The following is a 27,206-nucleotide window of genomic DNA, read 5'->3' as shown; positions in this document are numbered from 1 at the left end:
TATTGTCTGCTTATATCTTCCACATTGCATGGCTGCCTGTAAAACAACATACCAAACTGGGAGCAACTAGTGTTGCATGTGAGATTAAATGGCAGAATAAAGAGAGGGAACCATGAAACTATAGTTTCCAGAAATTCAGATAAAGGAATCTTATTTTAAAGTTAAGAAGTTCGAATTAGTGCCAGTAAAATAATCTTCTGGCTAGTAGAAGGTGGTATAAGTATATTATCACACAAAGGCAAATAAACTGTCTTCCTTCTACATCTCCAGGAAGACGTATGCACCCACTCATGTTGGGAAAACTGAACCAGCTTACCAGACTTCCGTTTAGGCTTATTTGAGGTGTTCTTATAGACGCTCTTATCCATCATGATCTTAGCAATTGATTTCGTAGGCTCTTGATTCTAAAAATGGAGATAGGAGGTAAGTTAATAAGATGTATAAAACAGAGCTGGTGTCAAATCTGGTCTGTAGGTCAGGGGACCAACAGCTGGGACTCCTGGCAGTGGCAGCACTGTGTGGGGACCAAAATGCTCTGTAAGGAGCCACTTAATGTTGTGACAGGCTTTTTAATGATGTAAAACTTTGAGGGGAGAGGGAAGGGAGTTGGCTCAGAAACACAATCAAGATTTACCATCAGGGAGAACAAGCATTTATTAAATAACAGAATTTGTTGATCTTCTCTGTGTGTCTAACTAGCTGATGTTTCTACCATTTAATGGACTCTCACTTTCAAACTACTTCCTCTGTGTTAACAACTCTCATGCAAATCATTTTCTTTTTAATTAAATAAAAGCAGCAGTTTGGGACATTATATACTGGGAGAGCATTAGCTTTCCTGGCTCCTCCCTTCATTCCCCCAAATACGCTATTAAGATAAATCCTACAAGCTTGGCAGCCTACCAAGGCTAAGGAGAAAGATGGCTTAATCAGTAAGCAGGAAGGAGCCATCTTATATTTTATCTTAAGTGTCTTCCTCATCATTTTTTGTTTGTTTGTTTATTAACTGCAATTTCCCTTTGTTATTTCCTAGTCTTCAGCAGAATCTATGTTTGGGAGAATTAGAGGAGGTGATTATATTCATGTTTTTTTTTTTTTTAAGAAAGTTAATATGGGAAGAGCAAAAGACATTTGGAGAAGCAGTTTACAATGTTAAGAAGCAGTCTCAAATACTTGTAGTGTACCTCCTGTTTCTTTAATCTCCATAGCAGCACCATATGAAAGTGACTTATTATTTTATCTGTTTTATAGACAGGGAGAATGATGCTAAGGCAGGTTAACAAATTTGTTCAAGGTCACATGGCTAATTGTGATGGAATCAGTAAGCAAACCAGAGACTTTCATGCTATACCCCACACTCTCAACCCCTAGGCTATTGAGTCAGCAGTTTGAGGCAACAAGCAACAACTAGGGAGGATTTGAGGGAAAACTTCCCCAGGAAGACTCTAAAACTCAAGGATAAACTGAACTTCCTGCTTTTATGGAGAATGAGAACTTATGTATTCAAGAAGAGTGTTGGGCTCTTCAAGACCTGAGAACTTGGACACGTTTGAGTTAAAGACGGACATGAGAAAAACACCTTCAATGTCCCTCATGGAACCTTTAATAACCTTTCATTCAACATATACTCGTGAGGCAAGTTTCGGGGGAGAAGAAGAACGTGTTTTGAGTTTGATGCCTTCTGCTAATAGAGTAAGTGGACTGAATCAATGTAAAACATCAAATATACAATTTTCTGATGTATTCATTTGTAGCAGATATTTCTCATATTCTGGGTATTATAATTAGCATCTCCTGGGACAATACTACAAGCTTGGAAAAGACTAGAAATAAAAATAAATTCTCTACCGCGCTTGGAACTCCCTAAAATCCAGTCTACAGTTAGGCTGATGGAGATCTAGTGAGGTCCAGGTAGGGTGATGGAGATCTAGTGAGGTCCAGGTAGGCTGATGGAGATCTAGTGAGGTCCAGGTAGGCTGATGGAGATCTAGTGAGGTACAGTTGTCTCTAGGTATTCGCAGGGCCCTGGTTCCAGGACAGCACTCCCTCTTCCCATGAATACCAATATCAAGGGATGCTCAAGTCCCTTATATAGAATGACATAGTACAGTCAGGGCCCAGGAGCCACATGTTCTGTGTTCTAGGATACGAAGAACTGACTGTATTTTCATTCTATTTTTCAGTTTACCTGAGTACGTGTCTCTTTTTGAGAGAGATTTTCATTTGTTCCCCTTTTGGCTCCTTCAAAATGAATATCTGTCTCTTCTTGAGAGAGATTTTCATGTGTTCCATTTTCACCTGCTTCAAATTGAGTATGTGTCTCTTCTGGAAGGGGATATTCACATGTTCTGGACTCAGCTCCTTCAGAAAAGACTGCGTTAATTCAAACACTGAAACAAACAACCATATTAATTAGTCCAACTACCCAATTAAGTTCAAGTCACTGTGATCTGAAATTGGTGGCAATTTCAGTTGGTAGGAAATGGGATCACTTTAAAAAAAATGAGATTAAAAGTCTTTTATTATAGAGATTGTGTAACAAATGTGCAGAAAGTTTGGAAAGTACAGACTTTACTGTCCCACCATCGCCAAAATACTTTTATATTAATATGTATTGAGCATGCCAGGCCCATTGGTAAGCAATGGGGATATATAAGAAAGCAAATGAATGATCATCTGTGTTCTCTTGGAGAAGACAGATCAACAAACATACAAACAAAAAAATACATGATGGGAAAATAGGACTGTGTGCATAATAGGCTATGGGAGCACAGGGCAAGTGCAGTTCTGTGAACTGGGGATGTATCGGTGATGCTGAGATTTAAGGAACAAGAATTTAACTCCATGGAATGGGGAGATGTGGGGGCAAGCACTTTTAGAGGGTTCTAGGCAGAAGGAAGGGAAACAACGTGCAAAGGTTCAGGAACGAGAGACCATGAGGTCTCTCATATTATGTGAACCATTAGCTGTTTGGTATGGCCACATTTTAGATTGTGGGGAGGGAAGGTGGCTGAAGAATGAGCAGATGATGAAGTTTCCCGTGCTATGTCCTAATTCTGCTTAATATGAAGATCAGTGGGGACCCATGGAATGACAGTATTGTGTTCACATGGATTCAAAAGTTTATAATTGTAACACAATAAAGATAAAATTTGTTTAAAATTAGCAAGACAGTGTTGTATCAGTGCTCCTTTTACTTGACATGTATCATTGGCCTTTTCCAAGGTACTACCTGGGAAATTAATTATTTAATGCTTATTAAGCATTCAATTGTGTTAATTTAATTAACCATTCATTTATCATTAGACATTTTGATAACTTCTGATTTCTATTCTTATAAATAATGCTTAATTACCTTAATTACTTTTTTCTTTTTTTAATTAATTTTTTTATTGAAGGATAATTGCTTTACAGAATTTTGTTGTTTTCTGTCAAACCTCAACATGAATCGGCCATAGGTATACATATATACCCTCCCTTTTGAAGCTCCTACCCATCTCCCTCTCCACCCCGCCCCCTCTAGGTTGACACAGAACCCCTGTTTGAGTTTCCTTAGCCATACAGCAAATTCCCATTGGCTATCTATTTTACATATGGTAATGTAAGTTTTCATGTTACTCTTTCCATACGTCTCACCTTCTCCTCCTCTCTCCCTGTGTCCATAAACCTATTCTCTATGTCTCTATGTTTCTCCATTGCTGCCCTGTAAATAAATTTCTTCAGTACCATTTTTCTAGATTCCATATATATGCATCAGAATATGATATTTATCTTTTTCTTTCTGACTTACTTCCCTCTGTATAATAAGTTCTAGGTTCATCAGTCTCATTAAAACTGACTTGAATGTGTTCCTTTTTATGGCTGAGTAATATTTTATTGTGTATATGTACCACAACTTCTTTATCCATTCATCTGTCAATGGACATCCAGGTTGCTTCCATGTTTTAGCTATTGCAAATAGTGCTGCAATGAACAATGGGATACAAGGGTATTTTTCAATTGTGATTTCCTCAGAGTATATGCCTAGGAGTGGGATTTCTGGGTCATATGGTGGTTTCGCTGGTGGCTCAGATGGTAAAGCATCTGTCTGCAATTCAGGAGACCTGGGTTCAATCCCTGGGTTGGGAAGATCCCCAGGAGAAGGAAATGGCAGCCCACTCCAGTATTCTTGCCTGGAAAAGCCCATGGACGGCTGGTAGGCTACTGTCCATGGGGTTGCAAAGAGTCGGACATGACTGAGCAACTTCACTTCACTTATGGTGGTTTTATTCCTAGTTTTTTAAGGAATCTCCATACTGTCTTCCATAGTGGCAGTATCTATTTACATTACTACCAACAGTGCAAGAGCATTCCTTTTTCTCCACACCCTCTCCAGCATTTATTGAGTGTAGACTTTTTGATGATGGCCATTCTGACTGGTGTGAGGTGATACCTCATTGTAGTTTTGACTTGCATTTCTGTAATAATGAACAATGGTGAGCATTTTTTCATATGTTTGTTAGCCATCTGTATGTATTCCTTGGAGAAATGTCTGTTTAGGTCTTTCTCCCATTTTTTGATTGGGCTGCTTGTTTTTCTGGTATTGAGTTGTATGAGCTGCTTGGATATTTTGGAAATTAATCCATTGTCAGTTGTTTTATTTGCTATTATTTTCTCCTATTCTGAGGATTCTCTTTTCACCTTGCTTATAGTTTCCTTTGCTGTGCAAAAACTTTTATGTTTCATCAGGTCCCACTTGTTTACTCTTGTTTTATTTCCATTACACCATGAAATTAAAAGACGCTTACTCCTTGGAAGAAAAGTTATGACCAACCTAGATAGTATATTGAAAAGCAGAGACATTACTTTGCCAACAAATGTCCGTCTAATAGTTGGACTGTGGAGAAAGCTGAGCGCCAAAGAATTGATGCTTTTGAACTGTGGTGTTGGAGAAGACTCTTGAGAGTCCCTTGGACTGCAAGGAGATCCAGCCAGTCCATTCTGAAGGAGATCAGCCCTGGGATTTCTTTGGAGGGAATGATGCTAAAGCTGAAACTCCAGTACTTTGGCCACCTCATGCAAAGGGTTGACTCATTGGAAAAGACTCTAATGCTGGGAGGGATTGGGGGCAGGAAGAGAAGGGGACGACAGAGGATGAGATGGCTGGATGGCATCACGGACTTGATGGACGTGAGTCTGAGTGAACTCCGGGAGTTGGTGATGGACAGGGAGGCCTGGCATGCTGTGGATCATGGGGTCACAAAGAGTCGGACATGACTGAGCGACTGAACTGAACTGAGGAGGTGGGTCATAGAGGATCCTGCTTTGACTTATGTCATCGAGTGTTCTGCCTATGTTTTCCTCTAAGAGTTTTATAATTTCTGGTCTTACATTTAGGTTTTTAATTGATTTTGAGTTTATCTTTGTGTATGGTGTTAGGAAGTGTTCTAATTTCATTCTTTGATGCATAGCTGTCCAGTTTTCCCAGCACCATTTATTGAAGAGGCTGTCTTTGCCCCATTGTATATTCTTGCCTCCTTTGTCAAAAATAAGTTACCCATAGGTGCATGGCTTTATTTCTGAGCTTTCTATCTTGTTCCATTGGTCTATATTTATGTTTTTGTGCCAGTACCATACTGTCTTGATGACTGTAGCTTTGTAGTATAATCTGAAATCAGAAGGTTGATTCTTCCAGCTCCTTTCTTTTTTCTCAAGACTGCTTTGGCTATTCAGGGTCTTTTATGTTTTCATATGAGTTGTGAAATTTTTATTCTAGTTATGTGAAAAATGTTATTGGTAATTTGATAGGGATCACATTGAATCTGTAGATTGCATTTGCTAGTATAATAATTTTCACAATATTGATTCTTCCTACCCAGGAACATGGAATATCTCTCCATCTGTTTATGTCATCTTTGATTTCTTTCATTAGTGTCTTATAATTTTCTGTGTACAGTTCTTTTGTCTCCTTAGGTGAGTGTATTCCTAGCTATTTAATTTTTTGTTGTTGCAATGGTGAATGGGATTGATTACTTAATTGTTTTTTCTGATTTTTCATTGTTAGTATATTGAAATGCAAGTGATTTCTGTGTATTGATTTTGTATCCTGCAACTTTGCTAAATTCACTGATTAGCTCTAGTAATTTTCTGAGACTGTCTTTAGGGTTTTCTATGTCATGTCATCTGCAAACAGTGAGAGCTTTGCTTCTTCTTTTCTGATCTGAATTCCTTTCATCTCTTTTTCTTCTCTGATTGCTGTAGCTAGGACTTCCAGAACTATGTTGAATAATAATGGTGAAAGTGTATACCCTTGTTTTGTTCTTGATCTTAGGAGAATGCTTTCAATTTTTGACCATTGAGAATAATGTTTGCTCTAGGCTTATCATATATGGCCTTTACTATGTTGAGGTAGGTTCCTTCTAAGCCTATTTTTGAAGATTTTAATCATAAATGGATGCTGAATTTTGTCAAGGGCTTTTTCTGCATGTATTGAGATTTTCATATTGTTTTTATCTTTCAATTTATTAATATGGTGTATCACATTGATTGATTTGCTTTTATTGAAGAATGCTTGCATCCCTGGAATAAATCCTATTTGATCATGGTGTATGAGCTTTTTGATGTGTTGCTGAATTCTGTTTGCTAAAATTTTGTTGAGGATTTTCGCATCTATGTTCATCAGTGATATAGGCCTATAGTTTTCTTTTTTGTGTTGTCTTTGTGTGGTTTTGGTATCAGGGTGATGGTGGCCTTGTAGAATGAGTTTGGAAGTGTTTCTTCATCTGCAATTTTTTGAAAGAGTTTTAGAAGGATAGGCATTAGCTCTTCTCTAAATGTTTGATAGAATTCTCCTGTGAAGCCATCTGGTCCTGGGCTTTTGTCTTTTGGGAGATTTTTGATCACAGCTGCAATTTCAGTGCTTGCAATTGGGTTGTTCATAATTTTTATTTCTTCCTGGTTCAGTCTTGGAAGGTTGAACTTTTCTAAGAATCTGTTCATTTCTTCCAGATTATCCATTTTATTGCTATATAGCTGTTCATAATAGTCTCTTATAATCCTTTGTATTTCTGCATTATCTGTTGTAACCTCTCCTTTTTCATTTCTAACTTTGTTGATTTGACTCATCTTTCTTTTTTTCTGGCTAATGGTTTGTCAATTTTATTTATCTTCTCAGAGAGCCAGCTTTAGTTTTATTAATCTTTACTACTGTATAGACATTTTGATAAATTCTAATTTTTATTCTTATAAATAATGCTTAATTACCTTAATTACTTTTTGCTTTATTTACAATAAATGTCTAGAAATTATATTATTAATTTATCTTTATTGAGATATAATTGACATATTTAGAAATTACATTATTTAAGCAAGGGATATAAACACTTTTAGGGCTTTTGGAATCTTGTGATAAACTTATTTGATCAATTTGTACTGGTATCAAGATAAGAATGTATATCAGAAAAACTACATTTTAAAAAGTTTTTGAATTTATTTTTAATTGTAAGATAATTGTTTTACAATGTTGTGTTGGTTTCTGTATTCAACAACATGAATCAGGCATCAGTTTAGTTCAGTTCAGTCGCTCAGTCGTGTCTGACTCTTCGCGACCCCATGAATCACAGCACGCCATGCCTCCCTGTCCATCACCAACTCCCGGAGTTCACTCAGACTCACGTCCATCAAGTGGACATGATGCCATCATGCTATCTCATCCTCTGTCGTCCCCTTCTCCTCCTGCCCCCAGTCCCTCCCAGCATCAAAGTCTTTTCCAATGAGTCAACTCCTTCTCATGAGGTAGCCAACGTACTGGAGTTTCAGCTTCAGCATCAGTCTTTCCAATGAACACCCAGGACTGATTTCCTTTAGGATGGACTGATTGGATCTCCTTGTGGTCCAAGGGACTCTCAAGAGTCTTCTGCAACACCACAGTTCAAAAGCATCAATTCTTTGGCGCTCAGCTTTGTTCACAGTCCACCTCTCACATTCATACATGACCATCCATATACATGAATCAGGCATAAGTATACATAAATCCCCCTTTCTCTTAAACCTCTCTCCCACTCACTACGTTTTTTGAGCTTTAGTCATTATAATACTTTAAAAATCTCATAATGAAATAGGCTAACATTTAATTTCTGTTTCTTTAAATATTAGTAGTGTTGAACTTTCGTCTACATTTTGTTTTCAATAAAACTTTTCTTCTATGAACTGTCCTTTGTTGATCTCTTGATTGGTAATATTTCAGAGAAGTAAAAAATATCAAAGAATATTTATTTCATAATTCATATATAACTCAATTTTTAAAACTATCTCAAATTTATTTTCCAAATTTTAATCAATAGCTTATAGCAGTTATTAAATAATCATTTATATTATGATTCAGTTTCATTCATGCAAAATTTGTATGGAGAATAGGCTTATAATAAGGTTATTTATTCAGGTCTATGATTTATATCTCTGTTATTCAGACAACACAACAACATTTTCATTATTACTGCTATATAAAATATTTTAACTTTTGGAAAGAACTAGAAATTTCCTCATCAATCTTTTCTTCATATTATTTTTATATACTTATAATGTTTATAATATATGATACCTATTATAATTATGTATTTATTTTATAGATTAAGTATAGAATAATTTCTAACTATAACTTAGATATTCTCAGTCATAATTCACACATTGAATATCAAATATGGCAGTTAAAAGATTCCTCAATACTTTAGGCAGAGTGCATACAAGTTTCCAAATACTATAGGATTATTTCATAAAAGAAAAAAAAGTTCCCAATTATTCAAAGAATTCTAACTTACATACCTGATGTTGTTGGATCAGCTGGTTTATGTGAAGCTATATACTTTCTAGTGTTCCACCTGAATCTTTTTGAATAAATCGAAGTTTGAACAATTGTTACCTTTGTGAAATCTTCAGTGCCTTGTATCTGAAAATCGACAGATTACAAGCTAATTTCTAAGTAAAAATCTAACAATGAAATGTTCTCTAGTAAGCTACTATCTCAGACCTTCTCTAAATATCTGGGCCTGAAAACTGACATTGTAAATAGATATTGAAGTGAAGTGAAGTGAAAGTCGTTCAATTCTGTCTGACTCTGCAACCGTAACCCTTCCCTTCTCCAGGGGATCTTCCAAACTCAGGGATTGAACCCAGGTATCCCGCATTGCAGGTGGATTCTTTACCATCTGAGCCACAAGGGAAGCCCAAATAAACATTAGATATAGCTAAATACACGGATATGTTAGCTTTGTGAAAGTCAATATTCTCTATACTCTTACTGATTTTAAATTATTTTGTCCATTTTTATTACAAATGAGAAAAATAGTGAAGACTTAATCATCCATGACCCTTTAAAATATCTCCCAGAGTATTTTTCTATGTGGCAAAAAGAAAGTCTGAATGTCAATGTATTTCAAGACATCTTCCAATCCAAACTCATAGTGAGGAGAGCTTTATGCCCAGGACAGTAGACAGAGTTGGGCAGGTTTGGGCTGCCTAAAGACTCTCTTTCTTGGTTATCTAAATTCCCGACCCAGAATCCCTAACTAAGCTCTATTCAGGAATAGAGGTAGGGAGTACCATAGTTAAGAATAATGTTTCACTTCCTCTCACTGGCTATCAGATTAGTGGTATCCACGTGGAAAATTTTCTTATGACCATTTCTCAGTTCAGGATTCCTCTTACCTCCAATACATTTTTCTTGTGTCCCATATTTACCTTTTAAGCACTTCTATCATAACTGGACATGGAACAACAGACTGGTTCCAAATAGGAAAAGAAGTACGTCAAGGCTGTATATTGTCACCCTGCTTATTTAACTTATATGCAGAGTACGTTATGAGAAACGCTGGGCTGGAGGAAGCACAAGCTGGAATCAAGATTTCCAGGAGAAATATCAATAACCTTAGATATGCAGATGACACCACCCTTATGGTAGAAACTGAAGAAGAACTAATGAGCCTCTTGATGAAAGTGAAAGAGGAGAGCGAAACAGTTGGCTTAAAGCTCAACATTCAGAAAAGTAAGATCATGGCATTCGGTCCTATCACTTCGTGGCAAATAGATGGGGAAACAGTGGATACAGTGGCTGACTATTTTTCTGGGCTCCAAAATCACTGCAGATGGTGATTGCAGCTGTGAAATTAAAAGACACTTACTCCTTGGAAGGAAAGCTATGACCAACCTAGACAGCACATTAAAAAGCAGAGATATTACTTTGCCAACAAAGGTCTGTCTAGTCAAGGCTATGGTTTTTCCAGTGGTCATGTATGGATGTAAGAGTTGGACTATAAAGAAAGCTGAGTGCTGAAGAATTGAAGCTTTTGAACTGTGGTGTTGGAGAAGATTCTTGAGAGTCCCTTGGACTGCAAGAAGATCCAACCAGTTCATCCAAAGCTCAGTCCTGGGTGTTCATTGGAAGGACTGATAGCTGAAACTGAAGCTCCAATACTTTGGCCACCTGATGCGAAAAGCTGACTCATTTGAAAAGACCCTGATGCTGGGAAAGATTGAGAGCAAGAGGAGAAGGGGACGACAGAGGATGAGATGGTTGGATGACATCACCGACTTGATGGGACATGGGTTTGGGTAGACCCTGGGAACTGGTGATGGACAGGGAGGCCTGGCGTGCTGCGGTTCATGAGGTCACAAAGGGTCAGACACAACTGAGCAACTGAACTGAACTGATCATAGCTGTAAACATTTATGTATCTATTTTTATATATTTATTTTTGCTTGATTGAGAGATCTCTTGAGGGCAAGTTGCAAGACTCATTTGTTTTGATCACTCTAGCATCTAGCACTGTTTCTGTCACGTCTGTGAAGTCGCTCAGTCGTGTCCGACTCTTTGCGACCCCATGGACTGTAGCCTACCAGGCTCCTCTGTCCATGGGATTCTCCAGGCAATAGTACTGGAGTGGATTGCCATTTCCTTCTCCAGGGGATCTTCCCGACCCAGGGATCGATCCCAGGTCTCCCGCATTGTAGACAGACGCTTTACCGTCTAAGCCACCAGCCTAAAAAATACTTTAATTAAATCTCTCTAGGTCTCTCTTTCAATTTACTTTCTTTACCAGTATTTTATGTGTCCTCTGATTCCCCCAGACATGTACCTCTCTTACTCTATCCCAGTCCACACACATACACACACAAACACACGCATATACTATGATATTCCTTCATTCTCTCTTTCTTCTTATGGCACAGCTTTTCATTTTAATTGGGCTTCCCTGGAGGCTCAGACAGTAAAGAAACTGCCTGCAATGCAGGAGACCCAGGTCCAGGGGAAGGGAATGGCTACCCACTCCAGGATTCTTGCCTGTAGAATCCCATGGATAGAGGAGCCTGGTGGGCTACATCCATGGGGTTGTAAAGAGTTGGACATGACTGAACAACTAAGCACACACGTAACTCAACAGCTTAAATATGAGAAAGTCCTTCATTTTTACATTCACTTTCAAAGTAGCTGAAGAAATACCAGTAATACTCACTTCAGCTTAGGACTGAAAGAACCTTTTACAGCACTGTTGAAATAATCCAGAGAGAGTAGTCCTGCAATATGTACATGAACTGAATAGGTCCTCTTTTGCTATTTACAATTGTACCAAAATCTAACTGTGGTCAAAATGTATAGCTTGGCCTGATTCATTGATAGTGAATAGGAACAGGTTGGTGTTTGGGCTACCCAGTGCTAAAGCAATCAGTGAACCTGGAGTGTGTGTGCTGTGTGTGTTCATGGTGTGGCAGGGGAATGGGAGAGAATGGGAAGGTGGGAAAGTGATGCTTTTTCTACTATTAACTCATTGTGGGACAAATGGAATATTGACCTGAAGATATGAATCAATATTTCTTTACCTGATGACATGTTATAGGAATTAAGAAAGGAGCCTTATAAGCTTTGCGTAACTGACAGTCTTCCACAGCTCCATGGATGAGGATGACATAAATTACTGTTTCATCATAGATATCGGTTTTGGTATTCTTTGGTATATCTTTTACATAAATGTTACTGAGTTTTAATTGCATCTTGTAATTCCAATCCTATAAGAAAAATACAATTTCATAGTCTATTGTTTATAAAGATTAATATAAATTCCTAAATAGTTAATTTCTAACAATACTTTAGTTCATTTTCATTCAGAGAGAAGGACAATTTCACATAAGCACCTCTTACCTCATAAGATAAATGTTCCCTGATTTTTTTGGCAGTAATAGAAAGTCCAAGTTTTAGCCACATTCTGTATTCAATGTGAGGACAAAATTGTTCAAAAGCTTCATACAACTGATTTTTGGGGATAAAACATGTCTGGAAAAAAAGAGGATATCAACTTACTATTTCATTCTGTGCATTCATGATTCAATGAAATGAGATTTTCTCTTATATACGTGTAATATTAAAGTTAATAATACTTAAATTATGCAGATTCATTTTATTGCCTGGAAACCTAATAAAATGTATCTATTTAGTAAATATTGGTGCAATCTTGTCATATACTAAGTATTAAGAGGTTGTATGATTAAATGAGACTTCTTTATTATCTTATAGATTCTGAAAAAAAAAAAGAAAACAAAGACTCAAAGATCATTTAACCTTTTAAACTAAAGACATAAGTATTTCTAAAAACATTCTTGGGGGGAGCAAATGTTTTGGTCAGTAATAAAATTCTCATACTAACAATGATTAGACTACTGACTCTTAGGAATAAGCTGCTATGAAGACACAAGAGATTGTGTTTGTTGGATTTAAATTCTCTTGGTAATCAGCCATGAGTATGTTTGCTGGGTAATATAATAAATATGTATTTATGATAAACTGCTAAACTGTTTTCAGATGAGGCTCTAACATTTTACCCTTTATTTAGCTACATATGAGAATTTCAGTTGCTTAACATCCTTGCTAATACTTTGTGTTCAATCTGTGTATTTTTAGCCAGTGTAGTATGTATATAGTGATACCTTATCATGATTTTAATTTGCATTTCTCTGAGCATTAAAAGACGCTTACTCCTTGGAAGAAAAGTTATGACCAACCTAGATAGCGTATTCAAAAGCAGAGATATTACTTTGCCAACACAGGTTCGTCTAGTCAAGGCTATGGTTTTTCTAGTGGTCATGTATGGATGTGAGAGTTGGACTGTGAAGAAAGCTGAGCACTGAAGAATTGATGTTTTTGAACTATGGTGCTGGAGAAGACTCTTGAGAGTCCCTTGGACTGCAAGGAGATCCAACCAGTCCATTCTGAAGGAGATCAGCCCTGGGATTTCTTTGGAAGGAATGATGCTAAAGCTGAAACTCCAGTACTTGGCCACCTCATGTGAAGAGTTGACTCATTGGAAAAGACTCTGATGCTGGGAGGGATTGCGGGCAGGAGGAGAAGGGGACGACAGAGGGTGAGATGGCTGGATGGCATCACTGACTCGATGGACGTGAGTCTGAGTGAACTCTGGGAGTTGGTGATGGACAGGGAGGCCCGGCGTGCTGCGATTCATGGGGTCGCAAGGAGTCGGACACAACTGAGCGACTGAACTGAACTGAGCACTAATGATATTGAGCGTCTTCTTCATATGTTTATGGGCCATTTGTATATTCTCTTATGAAGTATCTGTTCAAATCCATTGCCCAATGTTAAATCCTGAAGCATAGTTGATTTACAATATTTTATTGGTTTTAGGTGTACAACATAGTGATCCAATATTATTATAGATTATACTCCATTTAAAGTTATTACAAAGTGTTGACCTTATTCCCTGTGATGTACAATACATCCTTCAATGGTAATTTGTACCTCTTAAGCCCCAAGCAAGAATACTGAAGTGGGTTGCCCTGTTTTGCCCTACTCCCTTTCCTCTCCCTACTGATAACCACTGCTTTGTTTTCCCTTTCTATAAGTCTGTTTCTGTTTTGTCATATTAACTTGTTTTATTTTTTAGATTCTGCATAAAAGTGATAACTTACAGTACTTGTCTTTCTCTGTCTTTCTATTATTTCATTAAATATAATACCCTCCATCTATGTTGTTGCAAACAGCATAATTTCATTCTTTTTTGGTTTAGTAATACTGTATGTATATATATATATATATATATAATCTCAAATATATGTATATATATATATCTCAAATCTTCTTTATCCGTTCATTTGTTGATGGACATTTTGGTTGCTTTCACATCTTGGTTGTTATAAATAATACTAGTGTGAATATGGAAGAACATGGATCTTTTCAAATGCATGTTTTTATTTTCGTCACATACCTATCTAAGAGCAGAATTCCTGGATCATATGATAGCTCTATTTTTAGTTTTTGTGACCAACCTCCATACTGTTTCTCATAGTGGCACAAATTTACATTCATGCCAACAGTGTAGGTTGGTGGTATTGTAGTTGTTTAGTCACTAAGTCATGTCTGACTCTTTTGTGACCCCATGATCTGCAGCTTGACAGGCTCCTCTGTCCGTGGGATTTCCCAAGTAAGAATACTGGAGTGGGTTGCCACTTCTTCTTCAGGGGATCTTCCTAACCCAAGGCTCAAACCTGTGTCTCTGGCATTGGCCGATGGATTATTTACAACTGAGCCACCAGGGAGACTTTGGAGGGTTCCCTTCACCCACATCCTCATCAATATTTGTTATTTGTAGACTTTTTGATGAGAGCCATTCTGACAGAGGTGAGGTAATAACTCACTGTAATATTGATTTGCATTTCTCTGATATTTACCAATGATGAGCATCTTTTCATGTGCCTGTTGACCTTCTGTACATCTTATTTGGAAAAATATCTATTCAGGTCTTTTGCCCATTATGTAACTGAGTTGTTTTGATATTGAGTTGTATGAGCTGTTTATGTGTTTTGGATATTAATCTGTTATTGGTCATGCAATTTGCAAATATTTTCTACTGATCAATAGGATGACTTTTTATGTTGTCAATGGTTTCCTTTTCCACAGAAAGGCTTTTAAGATTAATTAGGTACCATTTGCTTGTTTTTGCATTTGTTTCCTTTGCCTTAGGAGACATATTCAAAAAAATATTGCTATGGTTTATGTCAAAGAGTGTTCTGCCTATGATCCCATCTAGAGTTTACAGTTTACAGCCTTACATTTAGGTCTTTAATTAATTTTCAATTTTGTATTTGGTGTGAGAAAAAGTTATAATTTCATTATTTTATATGTAGCTGTCCAGTTTTCCCAGCAACACTTATTGAAGAGTCTGTATTTTCTCCATTGTATATTTTTGCCTTGATTTAGATGAGTTGATCACAAGTACATAGGTTTATTTCTGGATTCTCTGTTCTGTTCCATTAATCTGTGTCTCCTTTGCCTTTAGCTTCTCTTCTTTTCTCAGCTATTTGTGAGGCCCCCTCAGACAACCATTTTGCCTTTTTGCATTTTTTTTTTCTTGGGGATGGTCTTGATACCTGCCTCCTGTACACTGTCATGAACCTCTGTCTGTAGTTCTTCAGGCACTGTCTATCAGATCTAATCCCTTGAATCTATTACTCCCTTCCACTGTATAATTGTAAGGGATTTGATTTAGGTCATACATGAATGGTCTAGTGGTTTTCCCTATTTTCTTCAATTTAAGTCTGAATTTGGCAATAGGAGTTCATGATCTGAGCCACAGTCAGCTCCCAGTCTTGTTTTTGCTGACTGTATAGAGCTTCTCCATCTTTGGCTGCAAAGAATATAATCAGTCTGATTTTGGTATTGACCATCTGGTGATGTCCACATGTAAAGTCTTCTCTTGTGTTGTTGTAAGAGGGTGTTTGCTATGACCAGCGCGTTCTCATGGCAAAACTCTGTTAGCCTTTGCCCTGCTTCATTTTGTATTGCAAGGCCAAATTTGCCTGTTACCCGAGGTATCTCTTGCCTTCCTATTTTTGCATTCCAGGCCCCCATGATGAAAAGGACATCTTCTTTGGGTGTTAGTTCTAGAAGGTCTTGTAGGTCTTCATAGAACTGTTCAACTTCATCTTCTTCAGTGTTATTGGTTAGGGCATAAATTTGGATTACTGTGATATTGAATGGTTTGCCTTGGAAATTAACAGAGATCATTCTGTCATTTTTGAGATTGCACCCAAGTACTGCATTTTGGACTCTGTTGACTATGATGGCTACTCCATTTCTTCTAAGGAATTCTTGCTCACAGTAGAAGATATAATGGGCATCTGAATTAAAATTGCCCGTTTCAGTCCATTTTAGTTCACTAGTTTTTAAAATGTTCATGTTCACTCTTGCCATCTCCTGTTTGACCACCTCTAATTTACCTTGATTCATGGACCTAACATTCCTAACAAATCAATACTTTGTTTTAAAGTTTATATTCCTGATGTGAGAATTGTTACACAGCTTTCTTATTTCTATTTGCATGAAATATTTTTTCCGATCCCTTCACTTTCAGTCTGTGTATATCTTTAGCTCTGAAGTGAGTCTCTGGTAATCAGCATTGTTTTTTATCCAATCACCTAACCTATATCTTCTGACTGGAGTGTTTAGTCTATTGACATTTAAAATGATTGCTGATAGTGCAGTTCAGTTCAGTTCAGTCGCTCAGTCGTGTCCGACTCTTTGCGACCCCATGAATCGCAGCACGCCAGGCCTCCCTGTCCATCACCAACTCCCAGAGTTCACTCAGACTCACGTCCATCGAGTCCGTGATGCCATCCAGCCATCTCATCCTCTGTCGTCCCCTTCTCCTCCTGCCCCCAATCCCTCCCAGCATCAGAGTCTTTTCCAATGAGTCAACTCTTTGCATGAGGTGGCCAAAGTACTGGAGTTTCAGCTTTAGCATCATTCCTTCCAATGAACACCTAGAACTGATCTCCTTTAGAATGGACTGGTTGGATCTCCTTGCAGTCCAAGGGACTCTCAAGAGTCTTCTCCCAACACCACAGTTCAAAAGCATCAATTCTTCAGTGCTCTGCCTTCTTCACAGTCCAACTCTCACATCCATACATGACCAAGGAAAAACCATAGCCTTGACTGGACGGACCTTAGTCGGCAAAGTAATATCTCTGCTTTTGAATATACTGTCTAGGTATTGCCACTTGTTTTCTGTTTTTTTTTTTTTCAGTTCTTCTCTGTCCCTTTCTCTCTTTTTAGTTTCTTCCGTTGTGTTTGATGATTTTCTTTAGAGGTATGCTTTGTTCATTTTTTCTCTAGTTTTATGTGTGTCTATTTTAGGTTTTTGACTTGTGGTTACTATCAGGTTCATATATGTTAACCTGTAACTAGATCTACTTGTTTTAGAGAGATAGTCATTTAAGTTCAAACATATCCTAAAATTACTTTCTTTACTCTCTTCTCCCAGGCTTTATGTCTTTGATGTCATATCCCTAACTATTTATTCTAGTCCTGGTTAACTTTACAATTTTTTTTTTAACCTTATAATAACTTAATTGACTGATCCACAGGCTTTACTATATATTTGCCTTTACTAGTCAGTTATTTTTCCTTTCTTGACCTTTTTTGCTGCCATCCCCAAACAACTCTTTTTAGTTCTAAAATTTTCATTTGATTCTTTTCTTCAATATTTCCTATGTCTTCTCTCATAAAGACTATTTTTTCTTTAGTTGCTTGAACATGTTTCCTTTTAGTTCTTTGAATCTATCCTTAGCTCTTTAGTGTCTTCATTTAGTCCATAGTCTGGGTAATTTCAGGGTTGTTCCACTCCCCCTTTCCACATTAAGGGTCACGTTTTCATGTTTCTTTGCTTGTTTAGTAATTCATAATTCCTGAAGATAAATTGTTGATATTCAAGATTCTGTTATCTTCCTGTGATCATTGCTGATGTTTGTTGCAGTAGACCGCTTCATTTATTGTCTGATAACCTTGACTTTGTACAGGTTGTGTTTTATGATTTGTTTTGTTTAATCAGTAGAAAACTCTAGGCATTTTCCATGATTGTGTAATTTCATGGTACTTAACTTCCAAACTGAAGTCTGCCAGGGCTTGCTCTCAGGCTTGTTTTAGTAAATTTAGAGTTAGTCTTACTAGGCCAAGATATTTGCTCTTAAGGTGTATTCCTTCTGGTTGCTCCCCTGCATGCCAGAGGTTTTAAAAAGTCTCTCTTTTCTATCAAGACAGAACCTTAAAATATCTCAGATCCCTGATACTCCTTGACCTTTAACATCTCTGTTCCATTCTTAGCAATCTGGTAATTTAGTTTTGTCTTACCTTGTGCATTTGCATCCTATCCTTCAGCCAAGGACTTGTGGACCACACAGTTTCCTCAGGTCTCCCTCTGTGAACTTTGATCCTGTGCCCCGCTCTATAGATTCCAATCTACTTTAGCTGCCACAATTTCTAATCTCTCCCATCTCAGCGCAGCAGGATCATTATTTTCCATTTGGATTCTTATTGAACTGCGGTCAGGAACTATCCCAGTCAGAGGGTGAAGGTGGATGTGGAGCTCATCTCATGAATTTCTCTTCTCTTGAGGTTTCCAGACTTAACACTGCCTTTTTTCCAATGGTTGAAAATATTTACCTCATATATTTTGTCAAGTTATGGTTATTCATGGTAAGTGTGCCCCTATGTTCTTAGTAACTTCCTTATATCCAGAAGCAAAAGGCAAGAGCATTTTAATGCAAATGTCAGATATCATATAATTTCACTTATAAATATTCTAATATGCATTGTTGAATGATAGAGACAAAATTTTCCTTTGCCATCTTCTTCCTCCCCTTCCTCTTCCCTTTTTATTCCTTTGATTTATTAAAAAATAAATGGGTTATTGGCCTGTTGACATCCCACGCTCTAGATTTAGCTAATTATTCTCTCTTGGTGTCAGTTAACTTGTTTCCTGTATTTTCTGTAAACTGGTTGGACCTAGAGGCTTCAGGTTTTCTCTTTTCTTGTGCAAAAAGAGTCCATGATGCTAGTACTTCTGTTGCATCAGATCATGAAGCATGTGATGCCCAGTTGCCATTATTTTAGTGACGCTAAGATTGTCCAGAGGTGATGTTAGCATGCTTTTTCATTATAAAGTGTTCTACTTACATTCCACTCAGTAGTTTTAGTATCAATTGGTGGTTATTGTGTAGGTCCATTATTTCATTAGGGCTGGTAAATGGAGATATTTTAATTCTTTTATTCTACATTTATTGGTTTGAATTCTTCTATCAGAATAATTTTCCTCATCTTATTTTTTTTTGTAGTTTCTTTGAAAGAGTTCATAGAGGAAAAGCAAGATAAATGTTTAATTATTTCTTTTTTAAAATAAGCAATCCATTTTTAGAGACATAAGTTGATATCCTAGCAATCTTTTTAAAATAAAAAACTTGATACCATTATCAACTTATGAATTTTTATATGTTTGTGGTTTTATTATTTACAGTCATTGTTCTTTTTGAATTCACATTAGGCCAGTGGGAGCTCCTGTTGCTTTGAGGATTTTGTTGTGAATTGTGTGTCAGAAACTTCTGTTCACTGTGCTCAACTTTCTATTAATAAATCCCAGCTCTTTAACTTTTTCCCTTCTTTACCCTCCAAATTATGGTATTGACATTTAACATATCTCATCTAATTTCCCATGAGACATCTCACATAACCAGTTTCTCTTGTTAAATCCTTGTTCCAATACTGTAGGTTAACTTTTGCAAACCATTTTGTTAGGACACTACATTGTGTACATAAAGTTCAGTAACAAGTTTTATTTCTTTATTATTCTTATTTCTTAAAATATTTTCACTAGACTACAAATACATACGTATACAAAAATAACTTTAAATTTGGTACTAGGTATTTAACAAGCTATAATAATAAGACATAAGGTGACATTTTCTGACCTCTACTACAGTTTTGCAGGTGGCAGAATAGTTCATGGGTGCATTAGTCAAGCAGTTTAGCTCTCCTATTACTGCCCCACTGATCACAAAGTCTGTATAAGTTATCTGGTAATCTTTCTCCTCTGACTCCCAGATTATTTGATCAATTCCCAAACCTGGCTTTGATCTTTGAAGCTGTTCAATAACAAAGAAAGAAAAAAAAAATACATGTACCAGTTAACTTACCAAAAGTATTTAATTTATGGCTTTTCCCTTTAACAATTTTAATATTTACATATTGCCTGAAAATATGTATTACTCATAACTTTAAAGTGAATTTAAAACATTCTTAAATACTCTCATCTTTCTGATTCTACCAACTCAACCAGTTAATACGTGTCATAGAATAGCTAAATGCCTAACTCAAATATAAGATAAATAACAGCTTATCTTATAACTTTCAACCTTAATGCTGATCCTTTTAAAGTTTCTTGTTATCTATGGGAAAGAATGATGCTGGGAGCCAGCATGGGGAATCCCGCCCGTGGCAAAGGTCATGAGGAAGGGGACCTGGCAAAAAGCAAAGGCTGAGATCAGGCCTCAGGGGTACCCCTGGATTTTCCTGAGCATCTACCCCCAAAACCAGAGTCTGCCTGCTTTATTGCGCTATGCTTTCCACCTACTCTTCTGACATAACAGGGGGCTATCCCCGACCACTTTTCTGTGGAAAGAGTTAACTTAGAGATCCAATTAACAGTCTCCTGCATATAAAAGGAGTGTCTCAGCTCAAACCCCACTGACGGCTCTCTAACTTGCCTGACAGTTAGAGACTTTTACAACTTGTGATTGTTTACAGCCCCCAACCACGAGAGGCATGAAGCTTAAAGCATCTTAAAGATATAGAGCCTTTTATAAAAGGCAAAAAATTATATTGGTGATGGATTTCACTGTTGTCAATGACTGCTGCCAGGCCTCCATATTCTTTATCTTGTAGGCATCTGAAGGATATTAATCAATGTAATTGGGATATAGAAAAAGGAATATAGTAGTTTTGATGTTAACAACACTAGACTTTTGAGTTAATGAATTTTCTCTTTGTTATAAATCACCATACTCCTCTTTCTTTGTTGTAAATTGTTGTGTTCTTGCTATGTAAGAATGTAACCTTAATTAGTGCTTTCTGAGAGTGGCAACAGACTTTAGTAAGAACAACACTTTTAAGGCAAATACGTTTTCTGGTTGTTGGACCCTTATCAGAAAAGGGCCATAAAATGCTAATAGGCCTCCTGGCCAGAAGATGATGTAAATCACCTAAGACTTGTGTATACAGCTAGGTATGCAGAGAGAAAGCCTGGTCTTGATAAGAGTCAGGGCTGCTGACACTGCATAATTTTGTATTATCCATTGATCTCTATGTACAACCAAAAGTATAAAAAGCTTTTCTGGACAATAAAGGATGGGCCAGTTCCTGGAAAGACTGGTTCCCCCGTGTCTTCTTTTCTTTCTTACTCTATTTTCTGGGTGATTCCCATCTGGGGCATAGAGGCTAGCCGTGTCTACTTATTTGCCTGGGCTTCTAAGACCCACGAGAGAGGGAGCCCAAGGCGGGGCACCCTCCGCTATTCAAGCGGGCACTGGTGGCCTACGTAGGTGGTGCAAGTTTCTTATCTTGAGACTTTATTAGCTTTCCACATAAATCAAGTTATTCAGCATCTTTTCTCCACTAATTTTCCTACTACACTATTCTTTCCTAATCTCTGTTTTCTAATTAAATAGTCCTTTCTAAGATGCCGACTCCATTCCCCCTTCAAATTCCCTGAATCCACCGGGGCTGGACCCCAACAGTATGGCTTAACAAGTGATAGCTGATGTTATTCATTGTGTTTGAGGAAGAGAACTGTTGTTTGGGTAGTAGCTGCTGTCTTAAAAAAAAGGATTAATAGAATTCTTACCATTGAAAGATATTTATTCCCAATTATGTAATGTTTTTAACTAATGCTCACAAGTGCATTTATAAATATCTCTGCCTTACCTTTACCATGCCTGAAATAATTACATAAATTCCTTTAGGCTCATCACCTTCTTCAAATATATCATTTCCACAATCAAATGTTACAACTCTGGATCTTTCCTAAAAAATATCACCAAATACATAAACTATAAATAATATTTTAGCAGTGATTAGAGTTTACATTTTAATAAAAGTTTTATGCTTTAAGGTAAATATTACTCAAAAAGATCTGAGACATTGTATTAGTAATAAATTTGTAAAAGAAAATAGAAATTATGGCTAAAAGAGAGAAAGTGGATATTAATGAATATATGTAATTTCAGGTGGGGTATTTATACATAAATTAGAAAACAGTCTAACTTAGGAATTAGAATGTATGGAAAGGTGAAAATATTTCTTTGGATGAAAAATAATCTGGACAGATACAAGCTAATGGCACATATATGTCTTAGATATACTTATGCTCTAAATAGCTGATGAGGTAATAAAAATTTAATCATTCAAAATATTTTAACCAGGTGAAAAAAAAAATAATTGGTCTTTTGGAACTTACTAGATATAGTAAGAACAAGTTAAGTCCATTTATTTGTTCATCCCAGAAACACTTATTGAACACCCAGTATGGGAGATACAACATGATAGGCACTGAGTAGTCAAAGTTTAATGAGGTAAAAATTATAGAAGGGGGGAGAGGTGTAAAGGTAATAATTGTAATGTAATTATGCTATAATAAAGGTTCATAATGGATGCAATGTTGACATCTTTGGTCCTCCAAAGGTAGGTTGGTCTTTTACTGGTATCTGACTCTAAAGCCTGCTTTTTAGAGAATGTTTCCAGAGAAGAAATAAGCAGAGGCAGTTTGGTGGTGGGGGTGGTGGGGGTGCATTGGTGAAAACATTTTACGATCAGTATATAGCACTCACAGAGAAACAGAATTTAAAAAGCATAAAGTTCTTGGGGTATCATGAGTGAAACAAAAGTGAAAGTGTTTAGTCACTCAGTCATGTCCAATTCTTTGCGACCCCATGGACTGTAGCCTGCCAGGCTCCTCTGTCCATAGAATTCTCCAGGCAAGAATAGTGGAGTGGGTAGCCATTGCCTTCTTCAGGAGATCTTCCTGAGCCAGGGATTAAACCTGGGCCTCCCGTACTGCAGGCAGATTCTTTACCCTCTGAGTTGGGGTATATGACATATGGATAACTAAAGGTAAAGATGGAGAGATAAGTAGGGGGCAGAGTATGGGAGAACTTTGCATGTCATTCAAAGGGATTTTGATTTTGATTTTACTCTATAGGTAATCAAGAATAACAAAGAGTATCATGGCTAAACCTTTAATTTTTAAAAGATCATTTATTGGTACATTAGAGATATTATTAGCAGGAAATACAAATATTACCTGAATAAAGCTTATATGTTCTTTGTCTTTATCTAGCCATGGGATATGATAGAGTGCTTCATCAACAGTAAGAGGTTTATATGTAGGTTGAAAATCAAGTATGTCTCTTTTTTTGGCCATTATTATCTAAAACCACCAAAGTTAAGAAAAGAGATGAACAAAACTGGTGTTAATGAAATGTTTAAAACAAGTATGATTTTGTACCATTTCCTTTTCTTGATCTCCTGAGATTTGTGTTCTTCCATGGAGAACTTCAACCTATCCCCTCTTGGAGCATTTTTCTATGTTATCATTATTCTGAAGTCATAGATTATTTTTAAAAGTAAATCTTTTTACGGAAGTATAGCAGATATGCAAAAAGTGCACAAGCCCTAAATGTCTGCTTAAAGAACATTTACAACATAAAAACATCTGCGTAACTATAACCAAGATTAAAAACTTCTATTGCACCTTAGAATCCTCCTTTATGTTCTCATCTAGTCATTACTTCTACCCCCAATTAACACTCTTCTTCTATTACCATGGTTTAGCTTTTGTCTAGTTTTGACTGGTATCTGCATGAAATCAGTGTATGTACTTGTTTGTGTTTCATTTATTCAACATTATGTTTCTGAAGTTCATCTATAACGTTCAGGTCAGTTCAGTCGCTCAGTCATGTCTGACTCTGCGACCCCATGGACTGCAGAACACTAGGCCTCCCTGTCCATCACCAACTCCCGGAGTTTACTCAAACTCATGTCCATTGAGTCAGTGATGCCATCCAACCATAATGTTGCAAGGAGCAAAAATTCTTTCCGTGTTCACTGTTGTGTAGTGTTATGTTTTATCAATATACCACAGCTTTATTTATCTGTTGTTGATTGACATTTGGGCTGTTCCAGTTTGGAACTTTTGAAATGCCACTTGCTATGAGTGCTTGTTCACTGTACATATGTACACATTTCTGTTGTATACCTGATTATATAATTTAATTTCTATGTCTTAAGATATGTATATGTCCAAATTTAATAAATTCTGCCAAACAATTTTCCAAAGTGATTGCATCAGTTTATACTCCCTTTCTAATGTTCCAGTTATTCCACATCGTTGCCTACATTTGGTATGGTCAGGCTTTTTTTTTTTTTTTTAATTTTAAGTACTTTGATGATTATATGTTGGTATCGTATCTTAGTTTTTTATTTGCATTAAGCTTATGATGATGACACTTGGCATCTTTTCTTATATTTACTGGGTACTAGAATATTCTCTGTTGGGAAGTGCCTGTATAAATTTTTTGCTGATTTTTTAAAAAACATGAATTTTCTGTCTTGTTCTTATTGATTTGTAAGATATATTATGAAAATAAGCCCTTTGTTGGATATATTTATTTTGAAAATATCCTCTACTTTTCTTGTGGACTGTCTTATCATTATCTTGTATCTTTCTTTGCCTCTCATTTTCTGTATTACTGTCTTCTGTATTTAGTTAATTTTTCTTTAGTGAAACACTAGAAACTCCCTTCTTGCCTATTTTTATGTAATTTTTTAGTTATTTTCCTTTTTATTACCATGGGGATTACATTTAGCATCCTAAAATATAACTCTCTAATTTGAATTTATACCAGTTTAACTCCCATAACATACAAAACTCTGTTCCTTTAACAGTTCCATCCTTACCCCTTGTAGTTGATGTCACAAAATTACATCTTTGTATGTTGTCTATCCAAAACATAAATGAATATTTTAAAATGTTTTCATCTCTTCAATTATGTAGAAAACAAAGTATAACATTATAAGTCAAAGATATAATACTGCTAGCTTTTGGACAAATAGTTACTTTAAAAAATGTATTAGTGTCTTAAATCATGTAGAAAACAAAAAGTAGAGTCAGGCATCATTATTACAACAATACTAGCTTTAATAATTGCCCATGTACTTACCTTTATTGAGGTTTTTATTTCTTCATATGGATTTGAGTTATTATCCAGTGTCCTTTCATTTCCATCTGCATGACATCTTTTAGCATTTCTTTCGGGGCAGGTATAGTGGTAATGAACTCCCTCAGCTTTTGTTTGTTTGAGAATGTCTTCATTTTCCTCTCACTTCTAAAAGACAGTTTTGCTGGATATAAGGTTCTTAGTTGATTTTTGCTGCTGCTGTTTAGTCACGAAGTTGTGTCTGACTCTTTGTGACCCCAGGGACTGTAGCCCACCAGGTTCCTGGATCCATGGGATTTCCCAGACAAGAATACTGGAGTGGGTTGTTATTTTCTTCTTCAGAGGATCTTTCCAGCCCATGGGTCAAACCTGTGTTTTCTGCTTGGCAGGGAACTTCTTTACCACTTAGCCACCTGGGAAGCCCTCTTAGCTGGCTACTTTTTTTCTTCGAGTACTTTGAACATATCAGCCCACTTTCTTCTGGTCTCCAAAATTTCTGATGAGAAATCTGATGATGATCTTATTGAGGATCCCTTGTATGTGATGATTTTTTAATCTTTTGCTGATTTCAAAGTTCTCTGTCTTTCAGCAATTTGGTTATAATATGTCTTGGTGTGGGTCTATTTGAGTTCATCTTATTTGAAGTTCACTGAGCTTCTTAGATGTTAATATTCATGCTTGGTATCAAGTTTAGAAACTTTTAAGCCAATACTTTTTAAAATTTCCTCTCTGTTCCTTCCTCTCTCTCTCTCGTCTTCATGCTGCTGCTGCTGCTGCTGCTGCTAAGTCGCTTCAGTCGTGTCTGACTCTGCGCGACCCCATACACGGCAGCCCATCAGGCTCCCCCGTCCCTGGGATTCTCCAGGCAAGAACACTGGAGTGGGTTGCCATTTCCTTCTCCAGTGCATGAAAGTGAAAAGTGAAAGTGAAGTCGCTCAGTCGTGTCCGACTCTCAGCGACTCCATGGACTACAGCCCACCAGGCTCCTCCGTCCATGGGATTCTCCAGGCAAGAGTACTGGAGTGGGGTGCCATTGCCTTCTCCACTTGTCTTCATGGGACATCTACATTGCATATGTTGGTCCACTGATGGTTTCTCACTGGTCCCTTAGACTCTGCTCACTTTTCTTCAATTTTTTTCTTTCTATTCCTCACATAATATAATTTCCATGGTCCTGCAAGGCGACTTGTTTTTCTACCTGCTTAAATATGCCTTTTAGTTCCTGCTACATGTGTGTTACATATAGTTTACCTTGAGTTCAGCTTAAGATTTAGAGTTTCTAATTACTACTGTGAATACAATATTTTTCCACATTTTCTTTAGTTGTGGAATATTTTTAATGTTGATCTTGTTTCTGGAAGCCCTGTTGAATTATTTCATTGGTCCCATATTATTGATTTGAAGTTAATTCTCAGGGTTTTAGATTAAACAATCAATAAGCAATAATAGTTTTGTCCATTCTCCAAAACTTTCATGTTTCAGTTCCTTTTGTTTTTCTGCTAAGACCTACAAACACAGCGTTCTCTACTTGGAATGAACTATTCATTCTTATTTTTTCCTGACTTTAATGGGAATATTGCTTAATGTTTTGCCATCTAATACAATGTTTGCATCATATTTCTAATATATATTCTTTATCTAGTTAAGAATGCTACTTCTTTTATTAGCCTTTGAACATTCTGAATAACAGTTGAATTTTATCAAGTGACTTGTCTTTTTTGATCTCTCAATAGTGAGTTATATAGGTATTTTGGAAGACAAAACCTTTTTAGTTATAGCATATCATGCTTTACCTATACTGCCAGATTCAATTAGCTACTATTATAATAAAAAGTTTTATATATGTATTCTCAAGTATAATAGCTTTTTTTTCTTATACTATTCCTGATTTGGGGCATAAATTTTATACTTACAGAATGAGTTGGGACCCTCTCTATCTTTCTACATTTCCCAATACCATTTAAACAACTTGAAGAAAGAAAATTTAATTAATTTTTACCTTATAATTGAGTGTTCTTATAAATCACAGTTTCTATGGGAAAATTATTTCACTGTCACAGATAATTGCCAGGAACATACTAATTACCAGTCTAGCCTAGGATGAGGAATGATTTCATTATACCTTT

General features: G+C 36.6%; 1 protein-coding gene across 1 annotated transcript in view; it reads right to left on the bottom strand.

The window, feature by feature from the left end:
• Positions 1 to 475: 475 nt before the first annotated feature.
• Positions 476 to 27,206, bottom strand: part of SLC9C1 (solute carrier family 9 member C1) — a 108,621-nt gene continuing 81,890 nt past the window's right edge. The window contains exons 19-26 of the mRNA XM_040265653.1: positions 23,166 to 23,291; positions 21,791 to 21,889; positions 19,780 to 19,953; positions 12,170 to 12,301; positions 11,851 to 12,036; positions 8,800 to 8,923; positions 2,299 to 2,390; positions 476 to 583 (exon numbers count right to left, since the gene is read on the bottom strand). Coding sequence (XP_040121587.1) covers positions 476 to 583; positions 2,299 to 2,390; positions 8,800 to 8,923; positions 11,851 to 12,036; positions 12,170 to 12,301; positions 19,780 to 19,953; positions 21,791 to 21,889; positions 23,166 to 23,291 — 1,041 coding nt within the window. The remainder of the gene's footprint in view (positions 584 to 2,298; positions 2,391 to 8,799; positions 8,924 to 11,850; positions 12,037 to 12,169; positions 12,302 to 19,779; positions 19,954 to 21,790; positions 21,890 to 23,165; positions 23,292 to 27,206) is intronic.

Source organism: Oryx dammah, unplaced genomic scaffold (assembly GCF_014754425.2).
Source record: "Oryx dammah isolate SB20612 unplaced genomic scaffold, SCBI_Odam_1.1 HiC_scaffold_2, whole genome shotgun sequence".
NCBI lineage: Eukaryota > Metazoa > Chordata > Mammalia > Artiodactyla > Bovidae > Oryx > Oryx dammah.
This window is presented reverse-complemented; position numbering and strand designations above follow the sequence as displayed.